The following is a 19,409-nucleotide window of genomic DNA, read 5'->3' on the forward strand; positions in this document are numbered from 1 at the left end:
ATTAGCAAACTTAAAAAAATATGTCAAACTCTTTCTGGTATATTCTAGGCAGTTAGGGATAGATGGTCTCAGTACAAGAATCTGTAACTTGACCCACTGCAAAGAATGCATCCAGGCACTCCTTTATTTTTTCCTTCCTGTCCCCCCAGATCTTTTCAGGAAGACTCTTCTTCTGGGTCATTATCTCTTCATGGTGCTCTCGATGTGTGACTCCAGCAGGAAGATGGTTTCATCTACCTGGATCTCACTGGCATCCAACCTGAGTGACAAAGTGAGAGCATTTGCCAGACTGAATCACCATGAGAGTATTTATGATCAGAGGCTGGGCTGGGTATGGACATGGGGCATTGCTTGGTTACCCCTGAGAATAATGGGTAGAAAGCAGGACAACCAAAAGATCACTCTCCCATTTACTGAACATCTCTTAGATGCCAGGCACAGTGGAAATAGCTGAGGATGCAAAAGATATACCCTCTGTCCTGAGAGATGTTACAGTCTAATTTGCAACCAGCAGAGAGAATAGCCCCTGAAAGGGCACAGGTGTAAAAGGACATAGTGTGTTTTAAAATAGAAGCTGAGAGTGGCTGAGGCTAAAGTGAGTAGTGATTAGGAATAGAAGGGAACTTCCTCAACGTGATTTAAGCCATCTATGAAAACCCACAAGCTAATATCATACTTAATGGCGAAAGACTGAAAGCTTTCTCTCTAAGATCAAGACAAGGATGTCTGCTTTTCAATTCCATTCAACCTTTTCCTGGAGGTTCTAGCCAGGACAATTAGGTAAGAAAAAGAAATAAAAGGCATTCCAGTCGAAAGGGAAGATGCAAAGCTATTTCTATTTACATAATCCGACATATTGAAAAATCTCTAAGGATCCACAAAAAAAACCCCAACTAAAGCCAATAAACAAATTTCTAAAAGTTCCAGGATATAAAATCAAAACAAAAATTAGTTCTATTTCTACACACTAGCAATGAACAATTCAAAAATGAAATTAAGAAAATGCTAAAATAGCATAAAAAAATAAAATATTTAGGAATAAATTTAACAAAAAAGTGCAAGACTTGAATATTGAAAATGACAAAACATTGAAGACGTTAAAGACCTAAATAAATGGAAAGGCCTCCCACGTGCAAGGGCTGGAAGATTTAATACCGTTAAGATGGCAACACTGCCCAGAGTGATCTATGGATTCAAAGCAGTCCCGCTTAAGGTGAATGGTGAGGAGTAAAAGAAAATGAAGATGGAGAGATAGGTTGCTCTGAAAAAGGATGTGTCACGCTAAGGAGCCTGGTCTTTACATTGTAAATACAGGAGTTAATAAAGCATTGAAAGTAGGAGAGTGATATTATCAATTGTTTTAAAGATAATAAATCAGAGAGCATTTTAAGAGATGGCTAGAAGATGGATGTGATTATCAAGATCTAGGAAAGAGGTGATTAAGGCCTGCATGGGGACCAAGATGAAAGGACAGATTTGAGACACATCACTGAAGTATAATCAACAGCCTTGGTGGACAAGACGGGGTATGTGGTGAAGGAGAAGCTGAGGACGTCTTCAGAGTTTTTAGCTTAGGCAGATAGGTGGATTAAATTCTATTAACTGAGCTGGAAAAGAAGCGAGTGAGTTTCGGTTTGCTCGTGTTAAGTTGGAAGGGTTGCAGGATATTGAGGTGGATTTGTCTGGAAGGTATTTTGGAACAGGCTTAAGTGTGGGATGCTTACTTGTTGACATTACGCTTCAGAGTTTCCAGCTGCTGGCGTTCAGGGGCTGTGATCATCTCCTCTATTTCTTGCAGCTGTGCCTCCTCTGCCCCTGTGGCCTGCATAGATGCAATGATGGCTTCCACCCTCTGAGACTTTTCTAGCAGACGCCTGTCAGACAAACACAACTCTGAGGCTTGGCCCCTAGCCTTGGAGATTCCCTCACCCTTTAGCCCTACGGCATAACTCCCCTTGTACCATGTTCCTGGTCAAAGTGATGATACCACCCTCCAAGGACGTTTTCTACAAACTTAGTTAGAAATGTGACTTCACTCCTGAAACTCTGTCTCTCACTTGCACTTGAAGTTTGGTGCCAGTTTATACATTTCTCATTCATTTAATCTGCAAAATTATTTCAATGGGGGTATATTAGAAAAGTGTAGACGAATGCATGACTTACACCAAATCATTCAACGCAACTAGACTGGTGATTGTCTCTACTGGTTTCTATTTCTACAGGAAATTTCCCCCCTAAGACTTTGATCTTGAAAAGTAATTACTCAACTAAAAATGCTACTCACTTGTTCTCTTTGGTTTCAAATTGCCTCCTTTCTATCAAGTTGGCTATGCTCTGAGGGGAGAGAAGAAAGAAATGCACATGGTTCTGTTTAAGTAGCTCAGGTACAATGGCTAAAGGGGGCACGAGTGTGAGACTTATCTGTGTGGAGGGAATGGGGAGAAGGGCCAGGAGTTACCTTGTAGCATCTGTGCAGCAGCATTCGGGCAGCTGACAGGATGTTCACAGTATATAAATAGAAGGTCCTGGATGGGGCATGGTCTGGTGTTTTGGGAATTTCCTATTTGTCCATGGAAAGAATAGGAAGAGAAATTATACTGTCCTTCAGAACTGGCAAAGTAAATACCTGTCGCATCTAGCTTCTCAGCCCTTCTTTCACGTGTACTTTCCTCTTCCCCAGGCATTCAGCATCTGTGTTTATGGCCTACTCAGCCACATGGAGAGTTGGGCTGCCCTGTTTTTCCCTTTTGACAGTCAGCATCTTCAGTGGGGAAGAAAGGGAAGGCAACTAACATTTACTGAGCAACTCTTATGTGCCAGGAAGATTGTATTTCATGTTTACAACAAACCAGATTATTTTTATTACCACCATCCATCACTTTAGATGGGAAAAATGACGGTGGGTAATTTGCTCAGTGTAACTGGGTAAGAGGTAGAGCTGTGATTCTGATTCCAAAATCCATTCTATCTATATCCTTGCAGATGCTGTTGATAGAGTTAACCTATAATAAACGTAAGACTCAAGGAAAGGACAACTCACAGGGACTAGGAGCTAAAGAAAAAGGGTAGGGTGGTTCTGCGGTGATTTCTTGGCTGTGCCTTTTTTACTAGGTTAGAGCGCTACAATTATCTTTCAAGTGCTTGCTATGTCTTTGTTAACCTTTTTTTTTTTCTGTCTCAGAGCTGATAAAAAGTTTGCCTGGGGCTCAGGATGTTTGCCTCAGGAGTTTCTCTCACGTTTGGTGATCATGATACCATTGGTTACCTGGAGCGATATGAAATTTTGTGAGAGCATCTTATAAAGCATATCCTTTGCCTCCTTCGCTGGAATCATTGCAAAGTCTTCCACCTGCTTCTGCTCCAGGTGTTTCTTTTGCAAAACTAGACGGAATATTCTGGCACAGCGAGACCCGAATCTGGAAAGGAATGAAGAAAGCAAATGGCATGCTAACACAGATTAGCTTTAGTTCCTAGTCACAGATGGTGGCTGCTCTGCCTCCACGTGGGGAGCCAGGACCAGAGAGAAACAGCCACCAGAGAATTCTCTCACAGCTCCATGCTGCTGATGATACTGCTAATCACAAGGCAGTCACCAACTGCCGACACACTTGAGTGCCTTGATTCCTGCATTGGTAAGTACAAGCTTTAGGAAAGCTGGTTAATTGATATCACTGGGAATTAAGCAGGATATTTAGGGTAAAGAGTCGTAATAGATGGGATCCATAGCAGTCCGGGGGGAAAAGGGGGCAAGGTGTGCCAAGGTGTGCCTATGTGGGTTGCTTACATAATGATCAAATTACTCGTTCAAATGGGGCATGGAAAGGAAGTGTCTGACCCCAACCCCAGTCAGGGGGTCCCCCTTACCTCTCCTGTACGACCGACTCCAGAGTGGCTGTGGCGAGGGATCCTAGAGCCTTATGTAGGTCTTTATGTAGAGGATTAAGGTCACTCAGTAATGTTCTGGCCTGGTCACTGTAATCTTAGTTTTGTTCCTAACTCTCTAATTTAAAATTTAAATGTGATTTTTTTCACATCGGTCTCATTTATGGTATATAAATATTTCAAAACCTTAGTAAACGAGGGTGTTTAAATCAGGATCTTCCATAACTAGAATTTGGTTAACTAAAAGTCCTTTTTACTTATTTATTATCAATATATTAGTTCAATTTTCTACCTTGTTTTATGCTAAATATGTCAAATCTTCTCTTTGATAAATCACCATTCTGTTTCATAGTCCAGCTGCCTGACTGTGAGGAAATAACTAGTAAGGATACTGATGACATACATTCCTCCACCACTGTCGCCAGACTTTCCAACAAACTCTAGCTATTGAGAGAGAGAGAGAGAGAGAGAGAGAGAGAGAGAGAGAGAGAGGGGGAGAGAGAGAGAGAGAGAGTTAGTTAGTTAACTGAATGGAAAGTCCAGTGATTCTGTTTCCAAAGGAGCTAAATCTGGCCAAGAGTCTATGGTAGGTAACCTTCCTATCAAATGATGGTAGAGAAATTGTTGGAGTTGGCTAAGTAGAGAATGAGGCTACAAGAGAATGATACAAGGTATCAGGGGCAGAAATACATCATAAAGAGCAGAAAATATAGACAAACTAACCAACAAAAGCAAAAACAGACTCACTGGATCATCTGCCAGCAGAGTGAGATACTGATCGAGAACTTGCTTAGAGATATTGTAGCCAACAGGTAGGGATCTGAAGATCTATGGAGCAAAAAGAGACAGTGAAAATGGGTTTGGGGACTTAGAATTACTGACATTACTAAAATAAAGTTTTAATTTTAGATATCACAAGTATAAAAATGTGCAAGAATACAGCAGCATTGTTTGTAAGAAGAAAAATTTAGAAACAATTCAAATTCCAATAAGGAACTGATTAAAATAAAATATAACATAGCCATTAAGTAGAATATAATATAGATATTATACAGAATAAAATAGATCTATAAATACTAAAATAGATCTATAAATACTGGCATGAAAAGGTTTACATTATACTGTCATATGAAAAATACAAGTTGAGAACAGTATATAGAATATAATCCATTTTTTTTGGTTAAGAAAATATACATATACCTACATATATGTGGAATGATACATTAAAAAAAATTTCTGAATAAAGATACATACCAAACTATTAACAAGGCTATCTGGGGCTGGGATTATGCAAAACTATATGTATGTTTAAATTGAGGCATGTTACGTATGCTAAGAAGCACAGATCTCAGGGGTTCAATTTGATAAGTGTTGACAACTGTATGTACCCATGTAACTACCACCCACTACAAGATATAGAACATGTCCGGCATTCCTGAAAGTTTGAGAAACTACAATTTTTAAAACATTATACATTTCTATGCTGTTTGAATATAGGTCAGGTAATTAATTACTTTTGTCATCAGAAAAAAACTTATATTTAAATTTTTGTCATATAAGTTTAAAAATTTAAATAATATAAAAGTAGAGTAATATATTTTATATGGATAAATGTAATTATGAAATAAAATATAAACATATTTGATATAGTAAATATTAATATTCTAAGAAAACATATTAAAAACAAATTTAAAATATGCAAAATTAATATATTGAAAAAACCCAAATATAAGGGGCCAAATAATGTCCTGAGCACCAAGGCTGTCAATTCCAAATGGTGTATTCGCAGTAGGAATAGCTTGTACTCTAAGAGAACTGTTTAGGTTTTTAAAGGCTGGATCCCTAGAGACCAAATATTTCCTCACCTGCCACCTGAGAATAATCCCCACCCCACCTCAAACAACAGACTCTCTCAAGGCTCAGACCTCAACATAATCCCAGGCTGTATGTATCATAATTATGTGATAATATCCAAGAGTCTGTTAGAAAAGCAGTATCAGAACATGAAACTTACCTCGTTGGATGACAACGGCTGGGTGAAGGGGGCACTCGAGGGGGTGGTGATCTCACTCACTCGCAGCATGGTCCTCACAATCTCGCTGCTGGTCTGGGTTTGAAAAGTGAACTGGAATTCAGAATTCACTCTGCTGCACTGGCTCTGGCTCAATGCCAGTGGCCACATCGGACAAGTAAGTGAATGTCCCTGATGGCCCCTGTCCCACCCGCTTAGATATCACCTGGTCCATCCTGTTGGCGACTGCGCTGACAATGGCTTGGTCTCGGAAGTGCTGGTGGAATCTGTCAAGGTTGGCCTGCCAATAAATCCCATCATCTGGAATGGGCTGAGAAGGAGAAAGGGGTTAGAGAGAAACATCCAGATGCAGCAAAGTTTTCTGCTGAGCAGCTTGGAATGCACCGGTCACCATTTCTTTTCCCATACAGCAGCAACCAACTGGCTGCAGAAAAAGCATCCAGTCATATGATTTAGTGCCTCAATGAATTCACAATCTCCAACTTCAAGCAGATTCTCTAAGCCCACCTCCAATCTTTCTCTCTCTGTTTCATATTTTAACTCTTCTCCAGCATCTGCAAATCTCCCATTTACCTCACTCTTCTCACTCTTGGCAGAAGACCCTGTCTCTTATTCCAGAGAGAAAATAGAAGCCATTCAACTTTGCACATATATTCCTACCACATTTTTTTTTAAAATTTGTATTTTAACCCATTTTTATCACAGTAGAAAATTGTCCCTCCTTTTATCTAAGGTTAATGCCCATGCTAGTGTGCTAGATTTCACCCTCTCCAGCATTCTCAGGGACCCAGCTCAACCAGTTTTCCCTCCTCTTGTTTAAATCTTCAGCCTCTCTTTAAAAAAAAAAAAGATTTTATTGGGGGATTGGGGGAGGGGAACAGCGTTGGGGAATCGGGGAAGGGGAACAGACAAGTTGCTGTCCTTTTGTTCTTCAGTCTAGTTGTGGAGGACGTCTCAAGGCAGCCCAGCTCCAGGTCGAGCTGTTGTTCATCATCTTAGCTGTAGAGGGCAGTGTCACTGGCCCTCATATGTGGGATCCGAACCCCGGACCGAGGCTCAGAGCTGGCATCCCAAGCCAACTCCTAACTAATGCGCCACTCGGCCGGCCCCAGCCTCTTTGTTTACTGTCTTCTTCCCATCAGCCTTTACCTTGTCCAAATCTCTTCTACACTAAAAGAATAATTCTTCAACACTATGCCTTCCCTCCTTTTCATTTTTGTCATAGCCAAGCTTCTCAAAGAGTTGGCCATCCCAGCTGCATCCCCATCCACAGATGTACTCAACTCATTTCCACTATTTCACCGAAATGCCAAGGTCCCCGAGGACCTCCCTGCTGCTAAGTTCCAAGAATACTGTCCACTTCTGATCCTATTGGATCTTTCTGAAGCATTTGACATGATTGGACATGCTGTCCTTTAGAACTCTATGGGCCCCTTGGATTTTATGATGCCATTCTTTCTTGGTGCTCCTCCTAACCATTCTGGCTACTCTTCCTCAGTGTCTACAGACTCCTTTTCCAGAACCACCTATAAACACTGGTGTTCCTCAGGATTCTGTCCATAGCTCTCTTTTGACTCTACATATTCTACAGAGGTGATTTTATCTGCTTTCAAGGCTTCAACTACTGATGCACTTCCGAACCTATTATGTAACTCTAGAACTCTCTATGAAGCTCCAGATGCATGGGCTCAAGGGTCAATTTGACACTTGCACCTGGTCCCCATAACTGTTCTTTTTCAAAGTTTTCAGCTAACTATACTACAACCAACCAAATTTCTTAAGCTAGAAACTTGAGTATCATCCCTACCCCTTGGCTGTCCCTCATCTACCATCCAATTACAGAGTTCCATCTTCTGTTTATATTATCAGGTGTCTATTTTTCTTTATCCTGATTGTCATTACCTTATTTCAGGCTCTAATAGTGGCGCACCTGGATTCCTACAATAGCCTCCTGTTTTTTTCATTTTTCTTTTTAATATAGTGGATGCTATAAGAAGGACAACTGGGCTTTCTGCTTTTAATCTTGTTCCTTTGGCATCATTCTCCCTATTTCTCATAGAGCGGTACTTTTTTTTACCTTTTCGGGGCCCCAATTCCCTTTAAGAATATGAAGAAGGTATGGAATGTTCTACAGAAAAGTGAATATGCACAAATACAGGTGGCCTCTCTGAAATCCACCATGGAGTCGTACAAGTTATGAGCCATTGTACTATAGTAATCTTTCTAAAGTACAAATCTAGCCATTTCATTCTCCTGCTTAAAATCATCAATGACTTTTAACTAAAGAAAAGACCCGTACTCAGAAAATTATAAGACACAGAAGAGAGAAATTAAAGGAGATACAAAATAAATGGAAACACCTACCATGCTCATGGATAGGAAGAATTAATATAGGTAAAATGTTCATACTGCCTAAAGCAATAATATATAGATTCAATGCAATTCCTATCAAACTACTAAGGGCATTTTTCACAGAAATAGAAAACGTAATCTTAAAATTCATATGGAACCATAAAAGACCCTGAATAGCCATGGCAATCCTGAAAAATAAGAACAAAGTTGGGGGTATCACGCTACCAGACATCAAATCATACTACAAGTCTACAGTAATCAAAACAGTATGGTACTGGCATAAAAACAGGCACACAGATCAATGGAACTAAATAGAGAGCCCAGGAATAAATCCATTCATATACGGACAGTTAATCTATGACAATGGAAGCAAGAATTTACATTGGGGTAAAGATAGTCTATTTAATAAATGGTGCTGGGGAAATTGGACTGACACATGCAAAAAAATGAAACTGGACCACCTCCTTATGCCACTTACAAGAACAAATTCAAAATGGATTAAAGACTTAAATGTGGGTCGGCCGAGTGGCGCGATGGTTAAGAACTGGCTTGGGACGCCAGAGGGCCCCGGTTCGGATCCCACATATGAGGGCCAGTGACACTGCCCTCCACAGCTAAGATGCTGAGCAACAGCTCAACCTGGAGCTGGGCTGCTGTGAGTCGCCGGCGACGGCGTAGGCTGCAGCCCCTGTGGCAGTGGGTTGCCATGGGCTACCGTATGTAGCCAGCAGCCAGCGTGAGCGGCCGTCCAGAAGCCGGCAACTGATCTGCCTCACCTGGGAAGAGCACAATGATGGTGCCAACTTGGGCCAGTGAAGCAACGTCCTCCACAACTAGACTGAAGAACAAAAAGACAGCAACTTGCCTGTTCCCCTTCCCCCAATTCCCCAGCACTGTTCCCATCCCCCCAATTCCTCAATAAAAAAAAAATCTTTTAAAAAAAAGACTTAAATGTAAGACCTGAAACCATAAAACTCCTAGAAGAAAATATAGGGAGTAAATTTGCAGACATTACCCTCAGTAATATTTTTACTGATATATCCACGTGGGCAAGGGAAGTAAAAGAAAAAAAATGAACATATGGGATTACATCAAACTTAAAAGTTTTTTCACAACAAAAGAAACCATTAATAAAACAAAAAGGAAGCCTACTGAATGGGAGAAGATCTTTGTCAACGATATATCTGATAAGGGGTTAATATCCAAAATTTATGAAATACTCATGCAACTCAACACCAAAAAAACAAACAATCCAATTAAAAAATGGGCAGAAGATATGAAGAGACATTTCTCTAAAGAGGACATACAGATGGCAACAGATATATGAAAAAATGTTCAACCTCACTAATCATTAGAGAAATACAAATAAAAACCACAATGAGATACCATACCACCTTACCCCAGTCAGAATGGCTATCATCAATAAGTCAACAAACAACAAATTCTGGTGAGGTTGTGGGGAAAAGGGAACCCTGGTGCACTGTTGGTGGGACTGCAGACTGGTGCAGCCACTATGGAAATCAGTATGTAGGTATCTCAAAAAACTGTAAATGGAACTACCGTATGACCCAGGAATTCCTCTCAGGTATTTATCTGGAGAAATCCAAAACACTAATTCGAAAAAATATATGCACCCCGATGTTCATTGCAGTGCTATTTACAATAGCCAAGACTTGGAAACAACCGAAATGCCCATGGGTAGATGACTGGATCAAGAAACTGTGGTTGATTTATACAATGGAGTATTACTCAGCTATAAAGAGGAATGAAATCATACCACTTGCAAAGATATGGATGGACCTAGAGAACATTCATGCTAAGTGAAATAAGTCAGTCGGAGAAAGACAAATACCATATGATCTCACTTATATGTGGATTCTAAAGAACTGAATAAACGAGCATTGTAAACAGAAATAGTCTCCGAGACATAGAGGAAAAACTGATGGTTGCTAGATGGGAGGGGGGTGGGGATGAGGCAGAAGGGGAAGGAACGAGACAACATGGATTGGTAACTACAATATTGCCACATTGCCACAGTGATATGAAAGACAGTTTGGGGAGTATAATCAATAATGTTGTAAATATTTTTTAGGAGGTCAGATGGACTCATGCCTTCATGGATGGTGTAGAGGCCTAACCACTGCACTGTACATCTGAAGCTGCTGTTGAATAATATTGTAGGTCAACTAAGATTTGATATATATGTGGTTACGGGATGTGGAGTACAGTGTGGGGAGTGGAGTCGATGGAATTGTGATAGATATGTATGATATCGGGGAAGGGGCGGTTGATTGGGGGAGAGGAGTGATCACTTTGTGAGGGGTGAAAAGTATAACTCTTCCATTGTTTTGTACACCTAAAACTGAAAAAAAAAAGAATATAGAAATTTATTTGCTCAAAAAAAAAAATCATCAATGGATCCCCTGGCCTTCAATATAAGGTCCAAACCTCTTAGTCAATCAAGAAATATTTATTGATGTCTTGCTAGTATTCCAGGCACCAAGGTCAAGATACTGCCCTTAAAGGGTTTATAACTACTGGGAGTACAAACATGAACACAAGTAAATAATTTCACCTACTTATAAATGCTGTGAAGATGAAATGGAAAAATGTGGTAGTGGCTGGAATAGAGCTCTAAGAAAATAGCATTTGAGCTGAGATCTGAATGGTGAAAAAGAGGCAACAACATGAACATCTGTGGAAAAAGCATTTGAAGCAGAAGGGATACTAAGGGCAAAAGTCTAAACACTGGAAAGAGTGTGACATGTTTGAGGAATGGAAAGAAAGAGGCTGGAACATAGTGAACAGAGTTAGAATGGAAAGAGCTGAGATTGGAGAGCCTTATCCCCAGCAGATTACGTAAAGATTCAGCTCATGTAAAGCTTAATTATACATAGTCAAGACTTGGATTTCTTTAATGAGAAGCTATTAAAGGAATCTAAATCAGTGATGTGTTAGGATTTAAACAACAACAACTAAAAGGAGAGTCATTTTAGGGCCGGCCGAGTTGCTCAGTTGGTTAAGAGCTCACTCAAGAGTGTGAGCGCTGAGCAACAGGGTCGCCGGTTCGATTCCCGGCCCGAGCTCAACTGCTGCTGAGTTACCAACAAGTGGCAGAATGGCTCAGCTAAAAATAAATAAATAATAAAAAAAAGAGTCATTTTGGCTCTTAAATACTAGGGGTGCCAAAAAATGTATACAAGTGGACACTTCGGTCAACGTTGCTCAAGCAGTAGATCGCCATAATCAGAAGTGTCTAGACCAGTGGATCTCAACCTGCCTAACGCCGCGACCCCTTAATACAGTTCCTCATGTTGTGGTGACCACCAACCATATTATTTTCGTTGCTACTCTATAACTGTAACTTTGCTACTGTTATGAATTGTAATGTAAATATCTGATATATAAGATGTATTTCCATTGTTACAAATTGAACATAATTAAAGCATAGTGATTAATCACAAAAACAATATGTAATTATATGTTGCGAAATATTTATAATTCATGAAGTGTCGTTTTACCTCCAATACTGCTGCTTTCAACACAGCAGCTGCTTTCTACACAGTAGCTGCTCTCTACACGTGTGACTGGTCTGCCTAAGTACATTATAGCGCCAACCCTGTCACATACACCTGTATTTGTACGGGGTGTATGTGATGGGGTTGGCGTGATGATGTCATCACGCTGGGTACTCGTATGTGGGCGTATCTGCATGTGGGCGGACCCGCCTGGAGATGGATAGAGGAGCGGTGCCTCGGTTCCTAAGACCATCGAAAATATGTGTTTTCTGATGGTCTTAGGCGACCCCCGTGAAAGGGTCGTTTGACCCCCAAAGGGGTCGCAACCCACAGGTTGAGAACCGCTGGTCTAGACGCTGATGGTAACCACTTTGAGCACCTCCTATAATTGCAGAAATCAAACGTGACTTGTATTCATCTTTTGTTATCGGTATACATCGAGTATTATAATTTTAATACAGTTTTCCTTTCTTAAAATGTGTGTACATTTTTTTGGCACCCTCTGTAGATAAGAAGGCAGGTAGAGAGACCATTTCGGAGAATGTTAGCAAAGTGTTGACTGGAGATGACAGTGGTCAAGGGTAATAGCAGTAGAAATGGTGAGAAATGGTTGGAGTTGAGGTAATTGTGGAAATTGGGCTTACAGGATTTACTGTGAGATTGGATGGTTCCCAGGATTTGGGCCTAAGCAAATGACGGTGTTCTAGGTGGTTGGCTGAGGTGGTGTTCTTTACTAAAAGGAAGACAGCTGAGGATGGAATAGATATTTCAGTGGGGAAAAACAATTATTCTGTTTTGGCCATACGAATTTTGGAATGTTTATTAGACATCTTTATAGGGATGCTGAGAAGGTATTTGAATATAAGAGCTCAGGCCTATATATATTTTCCTAGACTTATTTCTCATCACTGGCTCTCATGGGTCTCTATGTCCCAGCCATACTGAATACCATAGACTTTTTCTCTCCCGTCCCCCTTTTTTTCATAAGCTGCTTCTTCTCTCCAATGATTGAAGTAAGTTTAGCCTCAGAAGGGGTTCAGCAATAGAGTTCTCTCTTTGTTAGGGTATTCCTGGCAATATTTAATAAAAATCTTAATCCTACTACTTCTCAACCCAGGAACCTTTAAAGTCTCTTGGGGCTTATCTCAGTGCTCTTTCTGGCTTGCCTCGGGGAAAGGACTCTAATCAAGAAGCCCCATTACCTCTTTGTTATCTGTGGTATGTTTTGGTCTCTTGGCCTTAGGCTCCCCATTAGCATCGTCCTCAGATGACCTCCTCCTTTTCCCTTTCCCTGCCAAATAAAACAGTTGAACAGTTAGGCCACATCTTGTATGATGACAGCAAATGACCAAACATGAGAGCAGGTGTCTCTCTATCCCAAGGATATCTGTAGCTGCCTCTAGGTTAGAATTGCTGAGGAGATGGAGTAGCTACAAGAAATGCAAGTAACTGATGAAGTGATCTGAAACTCAACATATTCAAAAAGAAATTCATAATCTTTCTCCCTCAAACTGCTCCGGCTCCAGGGTTTTCTTTCACAGCGAATGGCACCATCATCCTCCCACATATGCAAGTCAGACACACAGATGTCATTATTTTATTTATTTATTTATTTATTTTTTATTTAATTGGGGAACAGTGTGTTTTTTCCAGGACCCATCAGCTCCAAGTCAAGTAGTTGTTTCAATCTAGTTGTGGAGGGTGCAACTCTGTGGCCCATGTGGGGATCAAACCAGCAACCTTGGTGTTATGAGCACTGTGCTCTTCTAACCAACTGAGCTAACCGGCCACCCTGACTTCAAGTCGAGTTGAGTAGTTGTTTCAATTAGTTGTGGAGGGCGCAACTCTGTGGCCCATGTGAGGATCGAACTGGCAACCTTGGTGTTATGAGCTCTGCGCTCTAACCAACTGAGCTAACCAGCTGCCCCAGATGTCATTTTTTTTTTTCAGATGTCATTCTTAATACTTGTCTCCCTCATCCCTTCTAGATCTAATTTTTCACTGGTTTGTCTGTATTTACCTTTGCCCTATCCTTTTTGCACACAGAAAAATCTTTTTAAAATGCAAATTAGATTATGTCACTTCCCTGCTTAAAATCCTTTAATGGTTTTCCTCTGCTTTAGGATAAAGAACAGATACTCTACAAGGTCTTGCATGTCTAACCCCTGCCTATCTCTCTAACCTTATCTCATGGTTCTCTTTCCTTTGTTCACCATGCTTTAACTAACTGACCTGCTTTCGCTTCCTCAAATACCCTATTCTTTTCTCACTACATACTGTTCCTTCTGCCAAAAATGTTTATGCTCTGTACCCCTTCATACCTTACCTCCCTGGTTGGTTCCTATTTCCTGCTTCAAATCTGAGCGCAAATGCCACTTTCTCAAAGAAGCATGTGCCCCACACCTCCAGGTAAGTCCAGTTCCCTGTTATATATTTGCATAATACCTCATGCTTTTCCTTCATAGTACCTATCACAGTTTGTCAGTTATACATCTATATGGTTATTTGATTAGTGTAAGTCTCCTATACTAGACTTAAGCCTCGTAAGGGTAGGAACCATGATGGTTTTTCATCATTTTACACCAAAGTGCTTGGCAGAGTAAATACTTGGTAACTGCTCAATTGATTCATTCATTCATTCAACAGTCATTGAGGAAGAATCTACAATTAGGGCAAGTCACAACTCCGGGGTTCCAAATTCCTTACCTATCAAGTTCAGTTTAGGAACCAGGTACATGTCCTTTTCATTGATGACAAGAGTGGGGGCAGGTGGTGGTGGCCCAGGGTCTGAATTCTCAGTGGCAGGCACCAGTGGGCAACGCTGCACAAAGTGTGTGTCTGCTAGTCTCACAAATGTGTTTGAGACCTCAGCGTAGTCCATGGTCTTGCCATCTGTACAACAGGAGGAAAGAGGCAGGTGAGATGGCCTAAGATAGCTGAGGGTCTGCTCCTGCAGACAGCCCATCTATGCTTTTGCTAACAGCTGTGGATACAGTACTAACCCTCCATAGTCTCTGTGAGCCGGTCTGCCACTTTCTTCACGACAGCTGACATTGTCATTTTGCCATTAAGCAGCAGCTCCTCAACAATCAGCTCTCCGGTGTCATTGTACAGTGTTTTGGCGGTATAGATATACCGGGGGTACCTGAGGATTCGCAACACCCGGCTGCACTGGGCTTCATACTCCACTACACCACGTTTGTGCACTTGATATATCACCAGGTTATGTTGGATGAGGACACAAAGGGCTTTCTTTACCTAGGTAAGACCCAAAAGAAAGAGCAAAGATCTGGAGACAGCTTGTTATTGCTGGCAATTTTCGTCCCGCAGTTTACTAAGCATCAGGAGATGACCGGATAATTTTTGTGCTGCTTTCTTCCCTCCGCTGGAATAGCTAATAAGAATCATGCATCAATGGAAGAAACCAGGAAGATTCCTTGCTATGATGCTCATACTTCCTGATCTGTATCATTCAAAGTACAATTAATTTCCCTTCTATTATTCTCATTCCTTAAAGGTAGTACTGAAATTAGTAGACTCAACATGAATAAATGAGGTATGGCAAAGGAAGACCAAAGATTTGCCTAAAAGCTACGATGAGCTAGGAACACTTTGAGAAGCAGAACCAACCTTGGGGCCTATGCCTCATCCTTTCCCTCCAAATAACACTGTTCGGAGCCTAGAGCAGGCTTTCCCCCTTTCCATTTTGTAAGGTAGCAGGGGTAACAGTATTCAAAGGTAGGTAACAGAAATTAATGAAATAAAAGCAAATTAATATCATCCAAACATACCTGATCCAGCGATGTTCCTGTGTCATGGGCAATGACTCTTAGTGGCTGGCTGCCAGTTCTGATTAGGTGGACTCCAATTTTTTCCACGATCTCCCCAAAATGCTCTTGCAGCAACAAAGCGCACAGTTTAATTTCTGCTTGAGTCATTGTCCTGAGGGGTCTCAGAGCTAGGAAAAAATAAAAAGACTGTGTGATGGGAAGTTTTTCTTTTATGTTGGAAGTAGAGCTGCTGAGTATAAATTCAGGTACTTTCTGATGGGCAATCTGACATTACATAGCAAAAGCCTTAAAATGTTGCATACCTTCGATCTAATAATTTCATTTTGGATACTCTGCTCTAGGGAAATTATAAAAGGGTATCACTGTAGTCCTCTTTAGGATACTGATATACTAGAAACAACCTAATGATTAACAATAAGAAACTCATTCAATAAATTATGGTATACCCACACAGTGGAAAACTATTTCAACATTTAAAACATGCACTAGCATCGAAAAGTGTTCATTAAGTGAAAGAAACAGACTACAAGTCAAAACGTAGAGGAAAATTCAATAATGGAAAAAGCATGTATACATAGAGAAAAAAACTGGAAGACTAGATATACATCACATTTATCTTAATGGGATTGTAATTCTAGTTTTCTTTAAATATAGGGTTAGATGGTTTTGCAATGTCCACAGACTTTAGATTCAATACTTTGTTGTTTGGAAGAATTAAGGCCACTTCGCAGCCCACTGGGAGTGAACAGGCAGTGTTATTCCCAGTCTATAAAGGAAATGACAACTTAGAGAAGAAATTAAGAGGTAAAGGGGAGCTTCGCAACAGGGTGCTTCAAATAGGAAATGGGGTATGTTGTCTGCAGGGGCATAGTCTGAAATTTCTGCTTCTTGACAAAGTAGATACAGAAACACGTAAGCTGACTATATAATTACTTTCTAATGATCACAAGTGCTACCAAACATTGGCGTGTTCATTTATTTCTCCCAATTCCTCAGAAGCAAGTCTTTGCCCCTTGGCCTCCGTGTCCCGCTCCACACGTCTCTGGGGAAGCATCCCCACACCCTTCGCCATCCTCCGACAGGATTTGCAAGGGGCTTGGCTCCCGGCTCTTCACTCCCTTCACGCGGGTTCCCGTTCGGGACCAGGTGCCTTGGTCCAGAGAGACAGGGCCGCCTCGTTCAGGCAGCACTTTCCACTAACCTCTGGGTCAATGCAATCTAACGCCAACGAGCTCCCCGCAGCGACTTGGTGCGGCTCCTGCCACCGCTCCAGCTTGGGGGAGCCCTCGGCCCTTTCTCGCAGGGGTACGGGCACCGAGGAGGACCCGGAAAGGGGTAAAACGTGGGCCGCTCTACCCCAGAGTTTCGGTGGTTTCAGGAGACGCTCTTTCTTTCTTCTCGTTGGTAGGTTGGAGGACAGGCGAAAGGCTGCCGGAGGAGCCGGCGGGCGGACTCGGCTTCCTGTGCCTCCTCAGTGCTGGAGGCGGGCCTTGGGGTCGCAGTCCGCGCCGCCGCCCGGCCGACTCACGTGACTGACCTGGGCTCAGGAGAGGCCGGCACCACTGAGGAAGCGGCGGCTGAGGCGGCAGAGGCAGCGACTGCAGCTGGGAGCTAGCGGCCAGGCGAGGGACGGGCCGGCTGCCCTCTCGGACCGCCGCGGCGGAAGAGAAAAATGGCGGAGGCCTCGGCGGCCGGGGCGGGCTCAGGCGCCACCGTCGCCGCGCACCGGTTTTTCTGCCACTTTTGCAAGGGCGAGGTCAGCCCCAAACTACCGGTAAGACCCCAGTGTCTCCTGCGTTTGTCATTGGTGTGGATTCCTCGCCCCGAAGTCCTGGATTGGGTCTTAAGCTCTCCTCACACCCTTGAAATCGGTCTCCCAAATGCCGCTGCCCGCAGTCTGGTCGCTGGCCTCAGACCCCGGGCGTCAGGGACCTGGCTGCCCCGTGACTCCCAGCCTTTTCCCCCCTCGGATGCTCCACCTGCCCCTCACTCCCTCTCCTTCCTTTACCTGCTCCTCTCCCCTTTTTTCTTCCTTAGCAAGTTCTCTCCCCCCTGACAACTCTTCTCGGTTTTCTTGCTCTCTTCTTCACCTTGTCTCCTTCCCACAGTGACCTCCCCCTCACTCGGGACTCTCTCCGCTGCTGCTTCTCACCTTTCTGTATTTCCTTTTCCACTTTTCACCAGACCGCCTGCCCCCCCTCCCCCCGCCCCCAATCCTTAATGAAGCAAAATAGCGGATTGATGAGGATGGCCCCTATTCGCTTGTCTCTAGGGATTGGGGCACGGAAAGAAGAGGGTTGGAAGGTAACTGGGGCGGAGGGGGATTTTGCTCTTCAGTGGGTTTCCAGGGTTCTTGTGAAAGTGAAAACTGCAGTGTACTAATGGCTTGCAGACTGCGCTCCCTGTCACTATTGAAGGAAATGGCTTTAGGAAGAAGGCAGGACATGTTGTTTCAACTTGGTTATTTTGATTGTCGTGCTGCCAGGGCCTTTAGCACCATCTTGCGTATCCGCCCCTGCCCCATTCTGTCTCCCTCCACTTGGGGAAAAGATCCAGGACAGAATGCTGGGGACTTCATCCTCTGACATAAATTGGTTTTCACCAGTTTCTGCCAGACTGTCAGTCCCTAGAGAGGTCTATGGAGGTGAAGAAAGCGCTTCTGCAGCATGCTAGCCAAACCCAGAAGCTTTTTGGGTTGGCTTATAGCTACTTCAGGGGGACCCACCTGGGTGAATATTAATTTTTTGGCCAACCGTTTTTAGAATTAGTTATGGTTCTTTTCCTTACAAGTATCTAGGTTCAGTCTTAAGACGGTGTCTACCTGACAACTTAACTCTATAGAGTCTCAGATACAATCTGTGAGAAAGCCTACTAAATTAAAATATGTCTGTATGTCTTATTTCTTAGAAACGCAAATGGACTCCTGTGAATAAGCACCTAAAGGGTATTTTCACCTAAAAGTTGTACTTTTTTTTTTTTAAAGGCTTTTGTGGCATTTTCGTTCCTTTCTATTTGCCCCAACTTCATAGTTTTATCTTGTTAAATAAAAAATTTTTAACTTCATTGCCTGGGGCTAAAGTCTTTTCAACAGAAAGGGTTTTTTAGGCTATTGCCAGCCAAAAGAGCACACCGTCTTGGGGCATGGAGTCTAAACCACCAGCTTGGTAGGAAAGATGACATGTCCATCACCTCCGGAGTTTGCAAGCCGTTTTTAATACATCAGGTAGCAGGAAGGGGGAAGAAAGGTGTAAGCTGTCTGAAAAACTTTACATCCCATTAGCTGTAGGCAAAGGGGTGGGAAGCGGGGCCAGTTCTGGGGCCAGCTCTGGGATAGGTGCAGAGTCCACAAGAAGAAATGTCCCCTCCTGTGGATTGGCTGTGGGCAGCAGACCGGAAAACCCACGTGTAAACAAGAAGGAGGCTCCTGGAGTTCGGTGGTGCCTGGCTGGAATAATCTGCGGAAATAGCCACCTGGAAATTAATCCTAAATTCCTTCAGGCAGTGGAAGGAATGTGAGCAATTTTTTTGTCAGAGCTGGTCCACAGCTATTAATAGGCCAACTGTTCTGTCTCTCACTGTCAGGCCTCTGTAATTTTAATTTAAAACATCTCAGAATTTTCTTCTTGTCAGTCTACACGTTACTTAGTTTTGCTTGCCGATTTGTGCGCGCTTGCTTGCACCTGTGCTTTTGTGGCATGTTTCAGTGCTGGGAAGAGCAGGTGCCTTGTTTTTCTCCAGTGGACATCAGCGCCCCCAGAAATCTCACTTAACAACAGAGAGGGAGCCTGGAATTTGTCCAGTTAGTGTGTGACCACTGACATGTTGAATGTGATG

At 42.5% G+C, this 19,409-nt stretch overlaps 2 protein-coding genes across 6 annotated transcripts in view; one reads left to right on the forward strand and one right to left on the reverse strand.

The window, feature by feature from the left end:
* Positions 1-101: 101 nt before the first annotated feature.
* POLR3C (RNA polymerase III subunit C) lies at positions 102-17,672 on the reverse strand. 3 transcript variants are annotated; one of them, XM_019627789.1, is made up of 15 exons: positions 17,584-17,672; positions 15,576-15,742; positions 14,787-15,042; positions 14,491-14,676; positions 12,987-13,075; positions 6,120-6,224; positions 5,897-5,989; positions 4,630-4,710; positions 4,275-4,326; positions 3,865-3,925; positions 3,266-3,416; positions 2,459-2,560; positions 2,285-2,334; positions 1,725-1,874; positions 102-259 (listed from the first exon to the last, which is right to left on the reverse strand). In XM_019627789.1, the coding sequence occupies exons 2-15, from the start codon at positions 15,720-15,722 to the stop codon at positions 181-183; spliced, it is 1,602 nt and encodes a 533-aa protein (XP_019483334.1). In that variant the 5' UTR covers positions 15,723-15,742; positions 17,584-17,672; the 3' UTR covers positions 102-180. The 3 variants fall into 3 exon arrangements, with proteins under 3 accessions (XP_019483334.1, XP_019483333.1, XP_019483335.1); XM_019627788.1 differs by lacking the exon at positions 17,584-17,672 and adding an exon at positions 16,777-16,943; XM_019627790.1 differs by lacking the exon at positions 17,584-17,672 and adding an exon at positions 16,509-16,750.
* Positions 17,031-19,409, forward strand: part of RNF115 (ring finger protein 115) — a 67,470-nt gene continuing 65,091 nt past the window's right edge. For all 3 annotated transcript variants that reach the window (XR_002122271.1, XM_019627799.1, XM_019627800.1), the window contains exon 1: positions 17,031-17,349. Coding sequence is in view for 2 of the 3 variants with exons in the window: in XM_019627799.1 (XP_019483344.1) it covers positions 17,248-17,349 (102 nt within the window). In the remaining variant the exon portion in view is untranslated. The remainder of the gene's footprint in view (positions 17,350-19,409) is intronic.

The sequence above is a fragment of the Hipposideros armiger genome, unplaced genomic scaffold (assembly GCF_001890085.2).
Source record: "Hipposideros armiger isolate ML-2016 unplaced genomic scaffold, ASM189008v1 scaffold_741, whole genome shotgun sequence".
NCBI classification, from domain to species: Eukaryota; Metazoa; Chordata; class Mammalia; order Chiroptera; family Hipposideridae; genus Hipposideros; species Hipposideros armiger.

Excerpts from the sequence above, each read along its gene's own strand:
- POLR3C (XM_019627789.1), bottom strand. The coding sequence starts at position 15,722 with ATGACTCAAGCAGAAATTAAACTGTGCGCTTTGTTGCTGCAAGAGCAT. Across the intron at positions 14,677-14,786 it reads GCTCACAGAGACTATGGAGG|ATGGCAAGACCATGGACTAC; the intron begins GTTAGTACTGTA and ends CCTGTTGTACAG. Across the intron at positions 3,417-3,864 it reads GAGTCGGTCGTACAGGAGAG|ATTCGGGTCTCGCTGTGCCA; the intron begins GTAAGGGGGACC and ends ATTCCTTTCCAG.